Genomic DNA, 19627 nt, shown 5'->3' on the forward strand with positions numbered 1-19627 from the left:
TCCGGAGAAGGTTTACTAGGTTGATCCTGGGTATGGAGGGATTTTCTTATGAGGAGAAGTTAAGTAGGTTGGGCCTGTACTCATTGGAGTTTAGAAGAATGTGAGGGAACCTTATTGAAACATATAAGATTTTTTGGGGGCTTGCCAGGGTAGATGCTGAGAGGTTGTTTCCCTTTGTGGGAGAATCTAGGTCCAGAGGGCATAATCTCAGAGTAAGGGGCCACCCATTTAAGACAGAGATGAGGAGGAATTTCTTCTCTCAGAGGGTAGTCAGTCTGTTGAATTCCTTACCACAGAGAGCTATAGGGACTGGGTCGTTAAGTATATTCAAGGTTGCGATAGACATTTTTAATCAGAAAGGGAATCAAGGGTTTTGGGGGAAAGGCAGAAAAGTGGAGTTGAGGATTATCTGATCAACCATAATCTCATTGAATGGCGGAGTAGACTTGATGGGCCAAATAGCCTACATTTTATGGTCTTATGGTCTTATTACCAGTCTTTGAATCATGCATTCAACTCTCTGATCTTATTTACCCTGTGCCAATTTGCTCATGGCTCAGATAGTAATCTAGAGATTGTTATCTTTGTGGTTCTGCTTTTTAGTTTAGTCCCTATCTGCCCATAGTCCCTTAGCTGATCCTTTTTCATGACTATGTTATTGTTTCCAATATGGACCATGACAACAGGATGCTTTCCCACCCACTCCAAGTTTCCCTCCAGCCCCAAGGAGATGTCCTTATGTTATGATGTGCCAGCTGATGTGTGCCAGGCGGAACAAGTCCGCAAGGGAAATTTGGTCACGTTATCACAACTGTTTTGCAATTTTTATTTATTACAAGATGTACATACTGAATTTTGAAGTAATGAGCCGACCAAGACCTTTAGCAATTTAAAAAATTAAATTAAAATATTTATTAACAAAATAAAAGATTTCAAGCACATATGTAAGATTACAATTGCTTACTATTTTAACAAATCATAAAATTCCTAATTGACCTGACTCCCAGTTAACACCCCCTTTAAAGCAACAGTCCAGAATAGATTTTATATTTAAAACAAAACCAGTAAGTTAACACAATACCCACTTGATGGCTGGAATTCCAAATGGCTTCCCTACATTCAGTTATTTTATATAGGGCAGAATTTTTCCCTTGTCGGGCGGGCGTCTTGGGCGGGCCCAGAGCAGCTATGAAACTGGGCTCCAACTGCAATTTCATGCACGCTGGCCAATTAACGACCGGCCAGTGTGAAACGTATGCTGGGAGCTTCAGTGGTGCCGGGGTGGGGGCATGAGGAGTGTGAGCTTTGAGGTGTGCGCATGTCCGGGGAGGGCGCACTGACAGCTCCCTGAAGGTACAGAGCTGCCTTGGGGAGCTGACAGATTTTAATTACAAAAGTAAACTTTTAACATATGAGATAAACATGTCCCCACATGTGACTCAGTCACATGAAGAGGGATACGTGAAAAAGGATGTTAAAATATTTTCATTTTTTTCTAAGTAAGCGCTGGAAGATTCATCCCACCCTCAATTGGCCTCCTAATTGTCAGTGCATGTGCTGCCGTCTCTCATGCATGCCCTCTGACCAAAAGATGTGAGAGTGCACGATGATATCTGGTCACTCACCCGACATCATTGCATACTATTTCAGTCCCATTCGAGCCGGGCATACGCATGCCCATGGAATGAAAAATTCTGCCCATTGCAGACTTATGCACAAATAGCTAGAGGCTTCTTGAAGGCTGTTTCACACATTCCTGTTAGATCTTACATGGCCCTCTCTTCACATTGCCTTTCATTCTCTTTTATATATGTTTCTCTCTCTTTAATATGTAAATTCTATTGTTCCATATATCTTCGAAACTGTATCTTCCTCATAATATAAAAACTTTCATGTTATCAAAATTGTCAGTAACCTTTGGGAAAAATAAACACACTCCTTAGCCTTGTTTATCTGGCTAGTTGTAACCAGACTAACCTCTCTCTGAAATCCAACAATCCTTTCCTTTATCAAAAAATGCGTACTTCTTTCACACCTCACATGCTAAGCCAGCATCCATGTTTACTCCTTAGCATCTCAAGCACATTTCTACGCCTAGCTTCTTTTGATGATTTCAAGCTTGCCGTCTACTTGACTCCAAATGTAAGTAAATCATACAGACAGAACCACCTATATTTTTATAATATCCAGAAAAATATTCTTTTGTCACACTTAACCTTGGCACCGGGCAGACAACACAGCCTTTGGGATCACGCTCACGGCTGCAGAGAACAGTATCTTTCCCCTAACTATACAGTTCCCTACTACCACCACATTCCATTTCACTCTCCCAGCTGGAATGGCCCTCTGTGCCACAGTACTGTGGTTAGTTTGCTCATTGTCCCTTCTCTTGTCCACACAGGCTGCAAGAATATTACCTGTTGGACAAATGTAAGTGCTGAGTCTCCTCTCTCCCTGATGCATTGCACTGTCCAAAGCTTGTCTCCGGTTCAGCAGTTTTGAGCCATAGTTCCTCAGGGAGAGACTTCCTGCAGATGTGTTTGCTCATGATCACACTGGTGTTCACTAGCTCCCATGTGTTACAGTTGCAACACAGTCTCCTGCCCAGCCATCTCTATTGTATTTTATTTCACTAATAAGGGTTATAAATTTTGAAATATCACTCAACAATTTTTTTGGTTATAATAAGTAGTTTAATTAGGTAAGCTATAAATTTAATACAGTGCTTATCTCTCCCTTGTCCAAGTTTAAACAATGACCCGAGTTTAAGAGAAAAAAACATACAATTTACCCACCTGGTTACCTAATCAATGATGCTAGATCTCTGCTCTCAGATCTCACTGTCCCTCACTCCCTCTCTCGGACTGCTCCTTAGCTTGTAAAAGAGAAGAACAGCACCTCTTCCCTCAAACATAGAATTTCCTCGCTCACCAAATTCCCAAGTTAAGTATTCTGTCGTAGCCATACATAGAGCCTCAAGGGCCGCATAAAAAAGAAATCCATGCCCCCATGAATCTACGTATTTCTGAAGCGCTGATACTAATAAACCTTAGGAACTAGGGAAAGCATTGGACCAGAAAATATCAGATCGGAATGTTTGTCCACTTCACAAAATTAATGACTCTCAGTTGCCCGCTGCCTTAAATATTATCCAGTTCTCCCGTAATTTTTCTACACTTCTGATTAGGGTTCATTCTCCAATGAGGCAGCAGTGTAAAAGCTGCCTGGACATTGAAATGGGACAATGTGCAAGTAAGAAATATAATCCAAAAGATTATATTAAAAGAATGAAAAGCAATGCTTTGTGAAACTTTGGGCAACATGAAAGGTGCAATATAAATGCAAATCTTTTTTTTCTTTCGTCTGTTAGTGGCCTGATAGAATGGTTTGCACAATACAAAAATAGAACAAGTTTCTATCAAACTGGTTCAATATAAATTGTTGACTTGTTCATGGCTCTGACAGGCTTTGAGACTGCATTAAATTTCAGAAAATTGTGTGAATTAGTTTTCCAGACACAAGTTGGAGTATCAGCCATTATTTAGCTGCACAGGTCTGGCAGAATCTGTAAAGAGTGAAACTGAGTTAGCAGGCAGAATCTTACTGAGGCATTAGGGGTCTCACCTGCTGGCCTGAGAGCCGGCGAGAGTCCTGCGCTGCCTCTTTTCGGGAAGGCACACTGAACCACAAGCCAATCAAGACCCTGAGGGTGGAAGTCTCCCCTACCAGGAGTTGCTGGCCTATCAGAGGCATATTACTCCTGTGCTCAGCTACGGCACTGGGAAAGCCTTAGCTGGTGCCAGAAAGTCAAGCACTGGAGCTACCCTCCTCGCCGCCCTCAGTCCCCAACACACTTCCCAATGTTGACCCCCTCGATCAGGTAATGAGTGCCTTTGATCAAGGGACCCCCGACCCCCTCTAAAGGTGACAAGCTGGTCATTTTACCTGTCGCGCATGCTGCATTTCAACAGGTCGGCCCACCACTGGATTAATACCAGCGATGGTTGGATGGAGCACTTAAGTTGTCATTAATTAGCTTCTTAAGGGCCTCAATAGGTGGCAGGTGGGAAGGCTGACCATTGGCCTTCCCGCCCAGAACTTAATTCTGGCAGAGGCAGGAAGGCAACGGGGTCCAGTACGCCACCATCCCACCTAGTTACATGCCTTCAAGCTTGACACCAATGAGAGCACAAGATTACACCCATCATTTCAGGGGTCAGTGACTTTTCTATCTCCCCAGATGCTACCAGACCTGCTGAGTACTTTCAGCATTTTCTGTTTTTATTTCCAACCTCCAGCACCTGCAGTAAGTTGCTTTTGATTTAGCTGCACAGTAGTTCTACCGGTTTTCAGAATATCACAAACCATAAGATGACTAAAAAGCAACTTGTTTTTTTACTTGCTGATGGAGCAGATTCATCATCAAGGGTTGAGACTTCGCAAATTTTTGCTTCAAAGCTGTCAAAGCTAAGTTGGCATTCTCTGTGTCCCTGTCTGTGTTATGTGGGGTTATAAGAAGATGCTCTTTGATGGTTAGTTCTGTTGTTAAAACTCTGACGCAGTTGTTCATTACAAAAGCAGTAGTAACTTCAGTGAGGGATTTTAATTTGGCCTCTAATCCAATTTTAGGATGTCTCTCCATTCTAAACAGGTAATCCAGAAGATTACATTGGAGTGAACTAAATATTATTCAGATTTCTGTGTAAATTCTCTGTACTGAACAAATTACAGGTGCTTTTTTTTTTGTTTAGATCTTATTTAAATCAATAAAAATCCAAAAGACTTGTTGATACAGCAGTGTTTAAATAGTTTCATTTTTGGGACATTTCTGCTTTGTTTAATAGAAAATTTGAGAAGTTAGCCAGAACAAGTTGCTTTCTGAATACAAAGAAGGCAATATGTTTCCAACAATTTGTACTTATGTATCACTTTTGACATAGTAAATCATTCCAGGGTGTTTCTTAGAAATGGATATTGACTCCAGGCAGAGAAAAGAAGTTGGGGAAGGGGGCAGAGACCTGGTCAAGGAGTTGGGTTTTGAGGTGAGAAGAGGAGTTTCAGGAGAATGATCGAGACTCTAGACCCAGAATAGTTGGAGGCTCTGCCATTAATGGTGGAATGGAATGGAATAATGGGGGGAGATGCAATGGAGGCCAAATTGGGGAGGGCAGATGATACAAGCTAGCAAACTTAGACTGGAGGAAGTTGCAGAAGTAGGGAAAAGGTATGGCATGGCAAGATTTGTATATGAGGATAGGATTTTGAATTTAATATATATATAGATTGGGGGTCAATCCCTATAGGTTGACAGGGGCAGGTGCAAAATAAATCAGGATTTACTGTGGGATAAAATGCAGGCTGCAAAGTTTTAAATGACTTGACGTTCAGTGTATTCACGCTTCTCTAAGCAACTTGATCGTAACTAGCACAACAGTTTAGAAAGTTGATCTGCATTGTCATTTTCATACCAGGCTGTATTTCCTAAAATCAATTTTGAGGCTGGTGACATTTAGATGTTTGAACAGGCCTTCCAATGGTTTCTTATTTCCCAAAAAAACAAGACAGATATTAGTTAAATATAGCTCTTGGGGCGAAAGGGATCAAAGGGTATGGGGAGAAAGCGGGAGCAGGCTTTTGGGTTGAATGATCAGCCATGATCATAATGAATGGCGGAGCAGGCTTGAAGGGCCGAATGGCCTACTCCTGCTCCTAGTTTCTATGTTTCTATCTTTCCTGAAGCATGTTCCTTGCAACAATGTTCTTGCTGTATGATTCCCAAAGGAATTTTAAAAAAAGCCTGATAACATATAACAACAAATGAAGAAGTTCTTGAATGTTGTGTGATCTATAGTTAGATCACTGGCGAGTGTTTGTCTTACCATACCTGCTTCACCTGCTACCAAACTTCTTGGAGTATTGCCAAAATTGGTGTGGACACTTAACAATTATATATTTACTGTTCAGAATTACTAAATACTACATTCAAATGTAAATATGTAGCTTTGAGAAAAACAAACCCATCACTTCCCTGCTTATTATGTCAGAATAATTGTAGTTAATCATATGACAATCAGCTTAACAGGAAGGACTTGGAATATCAAGGGGAGAAATAAAGCTTCAGTTGCACAGAGCCTTGTTCGTCCCTCATTTAGAAACACGTTGCCTTTGGAGGGGGTTCACTAGAATGATACCAGCGTATCAAAGGTTAAATTGCATAAACTATGTATTCTGTTGAGTACAGAGACTGGGAGGTCATATGATTGAAGTAGTTATGATGTTAAAGTGTAGATACCAAGAAAATATTTCCTCTGCTGGGGAATCAAGAACCAGGGACTTAGGGCCGGATTTTTGCAACTGAGGCAGGTAGCTCGAGTTGGGAAATTTTCCAATTCAGCAGACCCACCTCTGTACAAAGTACCCTGCCAAAACTAGTTTTCGCTCTTAGGTGGGGGAGAATGTGGGATAGATTCAGGATCACCACCCGCGGAAGGAGATCGAAGGCATGATTGAAACCTGTGAGTTTGAAAACACTTGATTGAAACCTTTAAGATCCTGAGAGGTCTTGAAATGGTGGATGTGAAGTGGATGATTCTCCTTGTGGGAAAATCTAGAACAAGTGGTTACTGTTGAAACATAAGGGGTCACTCATTTAATGCAGTGATGAGGAGAATTTTTTCTCTCAGAGGGTCATGAGTCTTTGGAACTCTCTTCCTCAAAAGGCAATGGAAGCAATCTTTGAACATTTTTAAGCCAGAGCTGTATAGATCCTTGTTAAACAAGGGGGTGAACAGATATCGGAGATAGACGGGAATGTGGAGTTGAGGGTACAATCAGATCAGCAATGATCTTATTGAATGGCGGAGCAGGTTCAAGGGGCTGAGTAGCCTGCTTCTGTTCCTAATTCGTATGTTCATATGCATCCACAGGGGTGGCCGAATGCTGAGGCGGGCTGGTTAAAAGTCTTGGTTTCTGGGACTTTGTTCTAGTTGTTTCATTAAACCCCTCACCCCATCACCTGCTGCTCACTCACCTCCATGGATCCTCATAGCCCCATGCCAACTTAATTCCAACCCATCCACTACCTCTGTCCTTTATACCCTCCATGCTAACTCACCAAGTATGCACCATAGGCACAATTTAGGAGCCATGTTGATATGAAATAAAATAAAAGCCTAAATATCACCGCTTTCACAATATTAAAAACCCCTCTCATTTATGAAAGCCCTTTCAAAAATTTAAATCCCCTCAAGTACTTAATCCCGTTTAAAAAAAAAGACTTGCATTCATAACCCCACATCAATGATAGCTAATCCTTTAATAACCTCGTTGAGCTATCAATCAAACTGTGAATATAGGACACCCTGCTGACATAATTGTATGTTCCAGAAAGCAACCAAACATTAATAATGACATAATGATAGCCTCTGGTGAAATGTCAACAAATAGCTATTGTAACTGCTAGAACAGATTTTATTTCAACTCTCAGGGACACAGGCGGCCTATTTTTGAATTTTTAAAGGACTGGGTATTTAAATAATTTCAGTTTGACAGTTCTATTGACCTTATCTGCTCTTCAGGAGCATTTATATCTAAACATTTTTTACTCCCCCACACTACGGGTTAAGGCCCTTGCTACAGCGAAAATGGGGTCTGTTTGAATTCAGCACTAAGTTCATATGGCCCTGCTGAGTTCAAGTTTCTCTCATATCTGAGTCACGCCCCTCCCCTTTACCCTGAGCAGCAAGAGGCAGCAGGGCATCAATAGAATCAATTTTTACCTACTGGTAAAAATGTGATCTTGGGGTTCGGGCTTCTGAACTCAGGCTCCGCCCACCATTTTAAAGGCCCACAGAGTCTCCACAACTCCGTGAAAATAAGATCCAAAAACTTGAAATCAGAGTAAAGCCAAGTTCAGGGGTAAATTAAGAAGCACTTTTTTACGTGAATGGTAGTAGAAATGTAGAATGCTTTCTCACAAAAGGCTGTGGTTGCGAAGACAATTGGAGCTCTAAAGACTGAAAGGGAGATTTTTATTAGGTAAAGGGATTTGGATATGTGGATAAATGGTATTTATCAGCCTTGATCTAATTAAATGGCAGAGGAGACTCGAGAGATTGAATGATCTACTCCTTCTCCTAATGTCTCGATCTATTCATGTTACAACATAAATGTCACAACAGGATTAACCAAATCACCATTAAATGACCTAAAATGAGTTACCAAATATAGTAGGTAGGACATGCACTATACTTAGTTTTCTGAACTGTAAGATTTTGTCCTTTTGAAAACAAAGACTTGTATTTATAATCCCACATTAAAGATAGTTAATCCTTAAATAAGCTCTTTGAGCTGTCAATCAAAAAAATCTAAATGAATTATGTCTAATCGTTAATGAAATGTTTTACTCTTCTAGTTCTCCACAGCCTACCTACCCTTCGCTACAAGGAGACAATAAACACCTTGGTTTTGTGGATCCAACAATGTGAAGCCAAGTTAACTGTACCTCGTGTCACAGTCACAGAATATGAAATTATGGAGCAGCGCCTCAAGGAACTGAAAGTAGGCATCCTTAATAAGCCATTCCTGCTGAAAAGTCTTGGTTGTATTCTATTGCTTTCACGAAATGAGATATATTTGGGTACCTAATTATTGCATTAATCCAATTACTATAATGGTAGATTAGAGATCTAGTTATCCTTGATGTGAGGGACCAAGCATTAATCACAGATAGATATGTTTGTTCTTTACACAGAAACCTCCTCGGGATGATGTTTTGTGCTGATACCATCACCTTCTGTAGAGTGATTAAGTCTCTTTCTGAAAGAGAAGCAAAGATTGATTCATTGGAGACAGCAATATGGATCAAATTAAACACCAGGGTAGATAAATACTCAACACTGAGCAGCCCGAGTCAAGCATGCTGCTGCGAGAGAGAGAGAGAGCTTCTGTTATTTCCCACCCATTTCTAGTCTTCAAGGGTTGCAAGATCTTTCCAATTAAAAGCTTTCAGTTCCTGGGTTTGGTAATAATAGCTGATTATGCTCAGCCAAACACATGACAAAGTTGGATACAAAAAATGGAAGAAGTCTGATAGTTCTCAAGAAAGGGTTTAGGCCTCTCAAAGAAGAATATATAGATGGTTTTGGAGTGGTAATGTCGCTGTGCTAGTAATCAAAAGATCCAGGTTAATGCTCAGGATATACATGTTCAAATCCCACCACGACAGCTGGAATTCACTTAATAAATTTGGAATTAAAAGCTAGTCTCCGTATTGGTGACTATTGCCGATTGTCATAAAAACCAATCTGGTTCACCACTGTCATTTAGTGAGGAAACATGCCCTCCTTAGCTGGGATGGCCTTCTGACCCACAGCAATGCGATTGACTCTTATCTGCCCTCTGAAATGGCCTAGCAAGTCACTCAGTTGTATAAATTGGCTACAGAAAAGTCAGTAAGGAATGAAACCGAACAGACCGCCTGACAACCCAAGCAAGACATGCCCTGTTGACCCTGTAAAGTCCTCCTTACTAACATCTGGGGGCTTGTGCCAAAATTAGCAGGGCTGCCTCACAGATTAGTCAAGCAACAGCCTGACATAGTGATCCTCATGGAATCATAATTTACAATATTCCAGACACCATCATCACCGTCCTGGTTATGTCTTGTCCCAGTGGCACCTCCAGAGGTAGTGACACAGTGGGCTACAGTTGGGAGGCAGTTGTGCTGGGAGTCCTGAACATTGATTCTGGACCCCTGAAGTCTCATGGCATCAGGTCAAACGTGGGCAAGGAAACCTCCTCCTGATTACCACCTACCATCCCCTTCAGTTGATGAATCAGTACTCCTCCATGTTGAACACCATTTGGAAGTGAGGGTGACAATGACACATAATGTACTTTGGGTGATTGACTTCAATGTCCATCACCAAAAGTGGCTCAATAGCACCACGACTGACCAAGCTGGCTAAATCCTAAAGGGTATAACTGCTAGACTGGGTCCGCGTCAGGTGGTGAGCGATCCAACAAGAGAGAAAAACTTACTCAACCTCGTCAATACCTACCTACCCATCACAGATGTATCTTCCCATGACCGTATCGGTAGGAGTAACCCGGCATATCCCCCACTGTACCATTACTACCAAGCCAAGGGATCAACCCTGGTTCAATGAAGAGTGCAGGAGGGTTTGCCAGGAGCAGCACCAAGCATACCTAAAAATGATGTATCAACCTGGTGAAGCTACAACACAGAATTACTTGCTTATCAAACAGCATAACAGCATGCATATTGAGTATTGTGTCTGGTTCTGGGAACCACATTTTAGGAAGGATGTGAAGGTGTTTGAGACAATACAGAAGCAATTCATGAGAATGGTTTCAGGGATTAGGAACTTCAGTTACATAGATTTGAGAAGTTGGGACTGTTCTTCTTGTAAAAGAGAAGGTTGAGAGGAGATTTGACAGAAGTATTCAAAATCATGACTGATCTGGACAGAGTAAATAGAGAGCAACTCTTCCCATTGTTAGAGGGATTGAGAACTAGAGGCAGAGATTTAAAGAAGGGCAATGGAGACATGAAAATATTTTTCACAGAGCGACTGGTTAGGACGTGGAATGCACTGCCTGAGTGTGGTGGAGGCAGATTCAATCGAGGCTGTCTGAAAAGTAAGAATGCACAAGGCCAATTGGAAATGGCGGGTAATGGCTGCTGTTGAATTGCTCCTTCAGAGAGCCAGCACTGTCAGGGCAGGCCGAATGGCCTTCCTCTGTGTTGTAACCATTCTATAATTCTTGGTGGGATTTAATGGAGATGAGCCAGTGAGAACTCCACATTACTTCTTTAGAGAAGGCCTCCTGAATTAAGTGCCACTCAGGCACTTAACTGGACACCATGAGGGTGGAAGACCTGCCTGCCAAGAGGTACCAAACATTGAAGTGCGGAGTGGATGATGACAGTGGCGCTGCTGTTCAGTGAGTTCCTTGGTCTCTGATTGGTTGGTACCTCTTGATGATGACAATTTTGGGCCTTTCTACCATATTGTCAGTGCACACCTGCCATGACACCTGACTCCAGCAGGCATGGAAAATTCAACCCTTTTTTTGGTTTTAACTTGGGTTAAAATAGCATACAACTGTTGCCATGCATTGAAGTTTTTTCAGTGAATCCCTGCTTCACTAGCATCTAATGGCCTGGGAATGCTGGAACATTTACTTCTGTGAAACTAGCAACTATTTTGACAAAGTGATGGTGCACTCATTTACTATTGTCCTCTATTTCCTCGCTTTGGTCGTCTTCTTTGAGAATTCCTAATATTGTATTGACAATATTGTAAGAAAATGAGAGCAGTGTGGGAATTTGGCAGGGATCTCACTAGGTCACTTTTAGTTGCCTGTTTACCCAGAAGCCATTGGCGTATAGGATTAAAATTTGCGCTTTCATTGGGCAACTTGTGGTATCCCCTTTGACTCTTGTCAACTTGTGTTGTCAGCTGTGGCTCAGCTGGGAGTACACTCACTTCTGATTCAGAAGGTTATGGGTTCAAGTCCCATGGAGCTGCGCAGAAAAATCTATGTTGACAGTAGTTAAGGCAGTGTTGCCCTGTTAGATGACACCTTACGCCAAGGCCCTGCCTGCTCTCTTAGGTGGATGTCAAAGCACTGTTTTAATGAGAAGTAGGGGAGTTATCCCTGCTGCGCTAGCCAACATTTATCCCTCCTCAAATCACCAACATCACAAAAAGATTATCTGGTCATTATGACTTTGCTGTATGTGGGATCTTGTGTACAAATGAACTGCTGCATTTCCTATACAGTATTAAAACACTGACTATACTTTGAAAGCACTCCATTGGCTGTAAAGTGCTCTGGGATGTCCTGTGGTTATGAAAAGCATTACATCAATGCAAGTCTTTCTTTAACCTCATGTATTTGAAAAAGAAACAACTTTCATTTCTCTCCAGTGTATTTTGTTGAGTAATTGCAAATCCCAAATGAGGGATTAAAGGTAAAAATTATACACACGTTCTGCCATATATTTTAATAATTTGTTGTAGAGTCAGTTTAAGTACCTAGCTTTGAGACTCACTGGGACTCATAGGTTTATGGAATGTAAATACATTTTAACAGTGCTGACATGCAGTCTTAACAGCTAAATTTTGATATCAAGATGGATTGCATAATACTTGCCTCCCCAAACTGCCAATTTAAAAAATGATTAATTTTCTTGTAGCATTTGTATTCTCAGTAGTTCATGCTTTTTGGAGAGGGTATCTAAACAGAGTATAGTGCAGGTAGTGGGTTAGGACATTGATCAGGATCATAATGGAAGGGATGGAAATAGAGCAATTGTGTCACCAACAGCTTCAGCATTAACTTTAATGAGTTGAGGAATCTTGCCATCATTGCAGATGTAACAAAATGCCTTTGTTTAGCTACCTGAAGACCTGGCAGCATCAATGGTTGTTTATCTGATCAGACTATTTGAACGTTTCCCTGAGTTTGGGGTTACTTGACTTAAATGGATGATCAAGATAGATTTTTAGCAGTTGCTTGGGAAATTGAATTACGTCTATCTGTTAAATTTAACTGTTGGGGCACAGGTTCACTATGGCATAAATATTGATCAATTTGAGCATTAAGAACAGGGTATTTACAAGGTTAAAGCAGGAAAATGTTGAGAACGTCAGTGATTGTTATGGACTGGATTTTACCAGCCCTATGGAGACGTTCTGGGAGTTGAGAGTTCAGTTAAGAGTTGAGAGTGAAATGGCAGTGTAAGGTGTCAGGAGGAGAGTCGCCAACTGGGCACCCAATTATAGCAGTTTAGAGCAATTTCCCATCCCCTGCAGTATTTTACCCTTGTTGGGAGGTGCTGTTGCCACATGGGGAGGCTGGCAGTTCCTTGGGCCATGGAGACGCCCCCCTGCCCCCACCCTGCCACACCTCCTGTCCCAATCACTGGAACCAGCACAGTAAGAAAAGGAATTTACCTTATTTTGGGTGCCCCCTCCCTCTTCCTGCAGCCTCAACACTAACCACCTATGACAGTGATGCTGCTGAGCTAGCATCTATGTGAGATGGGCCACCATCCTCAAATGGATGGCGGTCCCAGGGGCGGCCAGTTAATTGGCCACTGCTGGTAAAATGCAATCCAGGGTCCCGCTGTCGGCCTGTAAGGGCTTGTATTGAGCTTTTAGACTTGGGGGCGGGACTATTTACCAGTTGGGAAAATTCAGCCCATTTTTTTTGTTGGAAAAGGAAACTAGATCTACATCTAAAATGCTGAAATCATATTGCTTGCTCGAGTGTTAAGGAGGACAGGAAATCTTTTGTTTTCTTAACTTGAAACTTCATCTTAATTGTTATGATTCTCACAATATTCTTTGAAGGTTTTCTAAAAGCAATTAATCTTCCTTTTGAGGTTTTACAAGGGTCTTTCCAGGACCAGCAGAGTGGCCTGAATTATCTCACCACAGCTGTAGAAGAGGTATCCAGCAAAGCACCAGCAGAAGTCAGCCAGAAATATGGATCTGAACTTGAAGGAATTGTTGGCCGTTGGAAGAAATTGAGTGTTCATTTGATGGAACAAAGCCAGAAACTTGAGGAACTGATGACAAAAGTCCAGCAGTTTCAGGTCGGTACAAATGTTGGATACTATTGTATTGGATCCAGAACCTGGCAAGCCAAGTTTCATATTGATTCGCACCTCACAACAATGGATACGTCCAATTGCACCACTGGTGGAATTAGCATACTTCAATTTGGCTCCAACAGCATATGGAAGGACAATACGCACACAGCTAGGATGTGTAACTTGATCCAGTCTGTTATAAAGTAGTTCACATTCCTTTCAATTGATTCAGTCATTGTAGGCAAGCTCCAGAGTTCCAAGGCACAATATTAACACTAATGAGTTCAGAGATCATCCAGCGTTAACAGTGCCAAGTTCAGAGATGGTCCAGCATTAACAGTGCTAAGTTCAGAGATTGTCCAGCATTGACAATTGCACTTTTGAGCTATCTTTACATTGTTAGTCATTGTTGTTAGTCATTTTTAGATAATTGATAGAAATTTTTATTTATGAGTTCTATTGAATATAACACAATTAAAAATCATCCATTGAAATTCCAATTTTCAAAAAATAATCCAAAATAACTTATTGTACTCAAATGGCCTACTTATAACCCCCAACCCCCACCATCCCTTTTGATTTTGCTCCTTTATGGTGCTACTACCTCCCCCCACCGCCCTCTACATTTCCCCATGTTTTATGCTGCCCTGAGCTGGGAGAATGGGAAGGTGATTTCAGAATGCATGTGAATGGCCCCAGGTGGCTTCTCATTTAGTGTTTGCCTCCTCTGTTCTACTCCCTGTTGCATCCTTGACAGTACAACTGAGATAAGGAACTTGTGTGGTGAAACATGGCACATTCAAACATGCTGTGGTAGTTTGATCTCACAACTGGCGCACCATGTCACTACATTCCTTCATCATGTATCATTTAAAATATTTATTTTTGGGGTCAGTAGGGAGAGGCAACTGATTTTCTGTACACCAGGTGAACAGCCTGAGAATACCAGAGATGGATGCAGGTAAAGCAGTGTCTACTCTACCGCAGTATTCTGTCTTAAATCAGGTTATATGATATGTGTGACCTTCAATATTCCCGGCTAGGGATGCTTTGTTGCAAGTTATTGCTAATTAGTGCTGAATGGTCTGCAGTTTCATGTTGTGTTTCCACCAGCAGCTGAGTTTTTCTAGACTCAGCTCATTTATGGCCTTTACAACCTACAGAAAAGCAAAGTCTTCATTTGAGCTTGAGGAAAATCCAGGTTACAATCTAAAGTCTAAATTGGAAGAGGGATAATTTCAATGTGATGAGAAAGGATTTAGCCAGGGTAAAATGGAACCCAAGACTGAACGGAAAACCTGTAATGGAACAATAGGTGAACTCAAAGGAGGAGATGCTCCAGGTACAGGCTATCAACATTCCCTCAAGGGTTTCTTGGATGATGGTGGCGATAAAGAATATGATGAAACAAAAAAAAGAGGGTGTATGATACATGTCAGGTGAATTCTACAAGCGAGAACCAAGTCAAATACATTACATTGAGAGGGGAAGTGAAGATAAAAATAAGACTGACGGAGAGAATATGAGAACAGATGGGTCAACCTAAAAGGGAACCCAAAAATCTTCGGCCAGCATGTAAATGATAAGCAGGTAGTAAAATGTAGAGTAGGTCCTATTAGGGATAATGGGAGTGATATAAACTTAGAAGGTGCCGGGCAAGGCTAGAATACTTAATGAGTACTTTGTATAGGTGTTTATTAAGGAAGCGGGATCTGAAAAAAATATTATAGAAATGGAAATGGTAGAGCTAATGTATGGGATGAAAATTGCTAGGCAGGATATATTGAAAAGGCTGTGCTTAGAGTGGATAAGTTAGCTAGTCTGGATGGCTTGCAAAAAGGAAATGGGGGTGGAGATAGCGGACTGCTTGCCACAATCAGAGCGTTGATTGGAGAGTGATAAATGTGACTCTTACTCAAGAAAGGGTGTATGGACAGTCTAGCAACTACAGGCTAATTAGTTTAACAACAGTAGTGGGGAAGGTGTTAGAAACAATAATCAGTTAAAAAAATCAATAGACACCCAAAGAAGTTTGATTTAATTAATGATAGCCAGCATAGATTTATAAAAGGCAGATCATGATTGACTAATCTAACTGAAATTTTTGTTGAAGTAATTGAGAAGGTTGAGGAAGGGAATGCAATGAATGTTGTCCAGATGGATTTTAAGTAAAAATGTGACTAAGTACCTCATAAAAGGCTGGTTATTAAAATTAAGGCTCATGAAATAGGAGGGTCAGTGTCGAATGGATTTAAAAAATGACAAGGACAGAAAAAAGCAAGTAGCAGTAAATGCTTATTTTTCAGACTGGAGCTTGGTGGAAGGTAGTGTTCCATAAGGGTCAGTGCTAGGACCACTGCTTTATTTGATGTATAAAAATGGCTTGGATATTGAGCGTAAAATTACAAAATTTGCCGAAGATACCAAACTTGGAGGATTGGAAAACAGAGAGGATGATACAGGACATCTGCTAACAGAATGGACAGGCTAGTGGCATATGGAATTTAATACAAGAAAATGTGAAGTGATGTATTTTGGCAGAAGGGAGATAGGGAGAGGCAATATAGACTTAATGGTGCTGTTCTAAAGAGTGTGAAGGGACAGAGGGACCTGGGAGTGCATGCACATAGATCTTTAAAGGTGGCAGAACATATTAAGAGAGTGGTTAGCAATGCATATGGGATTTTTGGCTTTGTAAATAGAGGCATTGAGTACAAAAGCAGGTAACTTATACTGAACCTTCATAAGGCTCTGGTTGGGCCACAACTAGAGTATTGGATTCATTTCTGGTCACCACACTTTAGAATAAGTGTGAGGATGCAGAAAAGATTTAATGGAATGGTTCCAGGTTTGGGGAATTGTAGGCACAGGGAGTCCCCACTTAAAGTTGTGGTTACCTTCCTGAAAATTTCAACTTTAAATTAAATGACTTTAAGTGAGTCATAGGTTCCCATAGAAATTGATGTTAAAGCCAGGGTTTGGTTCTTTTGCACATTTCTCACAAGTGAAAAAACAATGTACAAGTTGAGATGCTGTACATACATGTGCAGCATTGTGCATTCCTAGTTGAAATAACTTGCAAAATAAAACACACCACTAAATATCAAAGAAATACAATATAATGTAAAATGTTTAAAAGAATTACAGTGCACTCACCTACAGTACAGTTCTTTTAGATTGACCAGGCTCCATCTAATGTTAGAAGTTGTTACAAGTAGCAGCTGAAGTCCTTGGACTACCTGCACCACCCAACTCCTGCTGCTAGATAGACGTCAGTGTGAGTTCAGCAGCAAAGCCTGGAGTAGAACCAGCAGGAGGAGCAGAAAGAGCAGACCCCGGGGACGAATGTAAGAACATTGGGCAGGAGACGAGGGCCAAGGGCACTGCTGGGGTGGAAGCAACACCAGGGCATAGGCAAGGCTGCCAGCAAGAGAAAGAGGGACTGATGGTGAGAGCAGAAGTACAGCAGGAAAGGCCATGTGAGCAGGCAGGCCACAGAAAAGGAAGTCTGTGGCAAACAACATTAAAATGAAACTGGTATTGTTAAATGGATATATTCACACTATTAACAAGAGTAAAGTGACTCAATGTGAAGTGAGTCAACGTTAGGCAGGTCTTACTATACAAGGTTCGGTTGGAGAAACTGGGGTTCTTCTTGTTGGAGCAAAGAAGATTGCCAAGAGAATTGATAGAGATGTACCAGATTATGACAGATTCGGATAGGGTAGACAAGAAAAAAACTGTTCCCATTATCTGAAGGTAGAAGGACAAGGGGGCACAGATATAATGTTTTGCACAAAAGACGCAGGGGGAATGTGAAGAAGAACTTTTTTTTAACTCAGCAAGTGTTAATGACCTGGAATTTGCTGCCCATGAGGATGTTGGAAGCAGAGACAATCAATAATTTCAAAAGGAAATTGGATGGGCACTTGAAAGAAATAAACTTGCAGAGCCAAAAGGGTAGATGAGGGAAATGGGACTGACTGGCTTGCTTCACGAAGCACCAGCATAGACTTGATGGGCCAAATGGCATCCTTCTGTGCCATGAATGACTTTCTGAGGCCATTAGCCTGATTGTGTCCATATCAGCAGCCTGCAATAGCACCACTGCTCATCCACTCCCTTACCCTTTCCCTGTAGCGCAGCAATTTTTTTCTTATTTCAGGTGCTCATCCAATTCTCATTTGAAAGTCATGATGGAATCTGCCTTCATTCAGTCTCAGGCAGCTCATTCCATATTCATACCGCTTGATACATTAAAAATATTTTTCCTCATGTCCCATTGTTTCTTTTGCCAATCACTTTAAATTGGTGGCCTTTGGTTTTCAACATTTCTGCCAACAGAAACAGTTTCTCTCAGCTACTCTGTTTAGACCCCTCATGATACTGAACACCTCTATCAGATCTCCTTTGATCTGTGTCTTTACCTAAGCTCCAGGTTCTCCAATTTATCCTCATAACTGAAGTCTCTCATCCCTGGAATCGTTCTTCTAAACCTTTTCCACACCCTGTCTAAAACCTTCACATCCTTCCTAAAATACAGTGCCCAGAAATGGACACAGTAGTCCAGTTGCGACTGAGCCAGTGATTTTGAAGGTTCATCATAACTTTCTTTTGTACTCTATTCCTCTATTTATAAAGCCCAGGATCCCATATGCCTTTTTATCCCTTTTCTGAATCAGCCCTGCTACCTTTTACAATTTGTACATGTATGCCTCCGGTCGCTCTATTCCTCCATCCCCTTTAGAAATGTATCCTTTAGGTTATATTGCCTCCTTGTTCTTCCTGTGAAAATGAATCACTTCACATTTTCCTCCATTAAATTTTATCTGTCATGCATCTGCCCATTCCATCAGCCTATGTTATTTTAAAGTATATCACTGTTTTCCTCACAGTTCATAATATTTCTAAATTTTGTGCAATCTGCAGATTTTGGCACTGTGCCCTGCACACTTATATCTAGGTCGTTAATATATATCAGGAGAAGCAATGCTCCTAGTACTGACCCCAGGGAACCTCGCTGTATATTTTCTTGTAGTCTGAAAAATAACCATTCCCAACTACTGCTTATTTCCCATCACTCAGCAAACTTTATATCCATGATGCCACCTTCCCTTTTATTCTATGGGTTTCAACTTTGCTGACAAGTATGTTCTGTGGTACTTTATCAAAGCCCTTTTGGAAGTTTATGTACACCACATCAACCCTCTCGATTACCTCATCAAAAAACAATCAAGTTAGTTAAACATAACTTTGCCTTTTACAAAATTGTGCCGGCTTTCCTTATTTAATCCACATTCTTCCAAGTAACTGTTTATTTTTGTCCTGGAATATAATTTCTAAAAGCTTTCCCACCAGCAAGGTGTTGTAAGGGTAGCCGAATTGTTGCTATCAATAGAGTTGATCTGCAGACACTTCTTGGGTGGAAACATCAAGTTTATTTACAATACTCAGCAGCAACTACACATGTGCTTTCAACAACTCTATCTCTACACTGACTCAGAGGTAGCCTGCGCTACTCTCGTATTGGTTACTACAGACCATGTGATCTTCCTTAACAAGTATTATTCTTAAAGGTACATTGCACACTAAACAAAACCAAAATTACTACACAAGGTTAAACTGACTTCCTATCATTGCTGGGTTTGTCCTTGCTTCCCTTTTTGAACAAGAATGTAACATTTGCAATTCTCCAATGGTCTTGCACAACCCCTTTTTTGAAGGAGGATTGGAAAATCATGGCCAGTACCTCTATAATTTATACCCCTGCTTCCCTTCACAATCTTGGAAGCATTCCATCTGGTCCTGGTGACTTATCAATTTTAAGTGCAGTCAGCCTTTTTAATGTCCTCAATATCTTAACCACTTTGCCTTTTACTATGACTTCAAGAGCATCTTATTCCTTCGTAAAAATAGATGCAAATTACTCATTTATTACCTCAGCCATGCCCTCTGTTTCCATGCATATGCCCCCAATTTCTGACCCTAATTGACCCCACT

General features: G+C 41.1%; 1 protein-coding gene across 1 annotated transcript in view; it reads left to right on the forward strand.

The window, feature by feature from the left end:
• Window positions 1-19627, forward strand: part of dmd (dystrophin) — a 1748406-nt gene that overhangs the window by 595620 nt on the left and 1133159 nt on the right. The window contains exons 21-22 of the mRNA XM_041212034.1: window positions 8414-8559; window positions 13418-13630. Of these exons, the coding sequence (XP_041067968.1) occupies window positions 8414-8559; window positions 13418-13630 (359 nt within the window). The remainder of the gene's footprint in view (window positions 1-8413; window positions 8560-13417; window positions 13631-19627) is intronic.

Source organism: Carcharodon carcharias, chromosome 18 (genome assembly GCF_017639515.1).
Source record: "Carcharodon carcharias isolate sCarCar2 chromosome 18, sCarCar2.pri, whole genome shotgun sequence".
NCBI lineage: Eukaryota > Metazoa > Chordata > Chondrichthyes > Lamniformes > Lamnidae > Carcharodon > Carcharodon carcharias.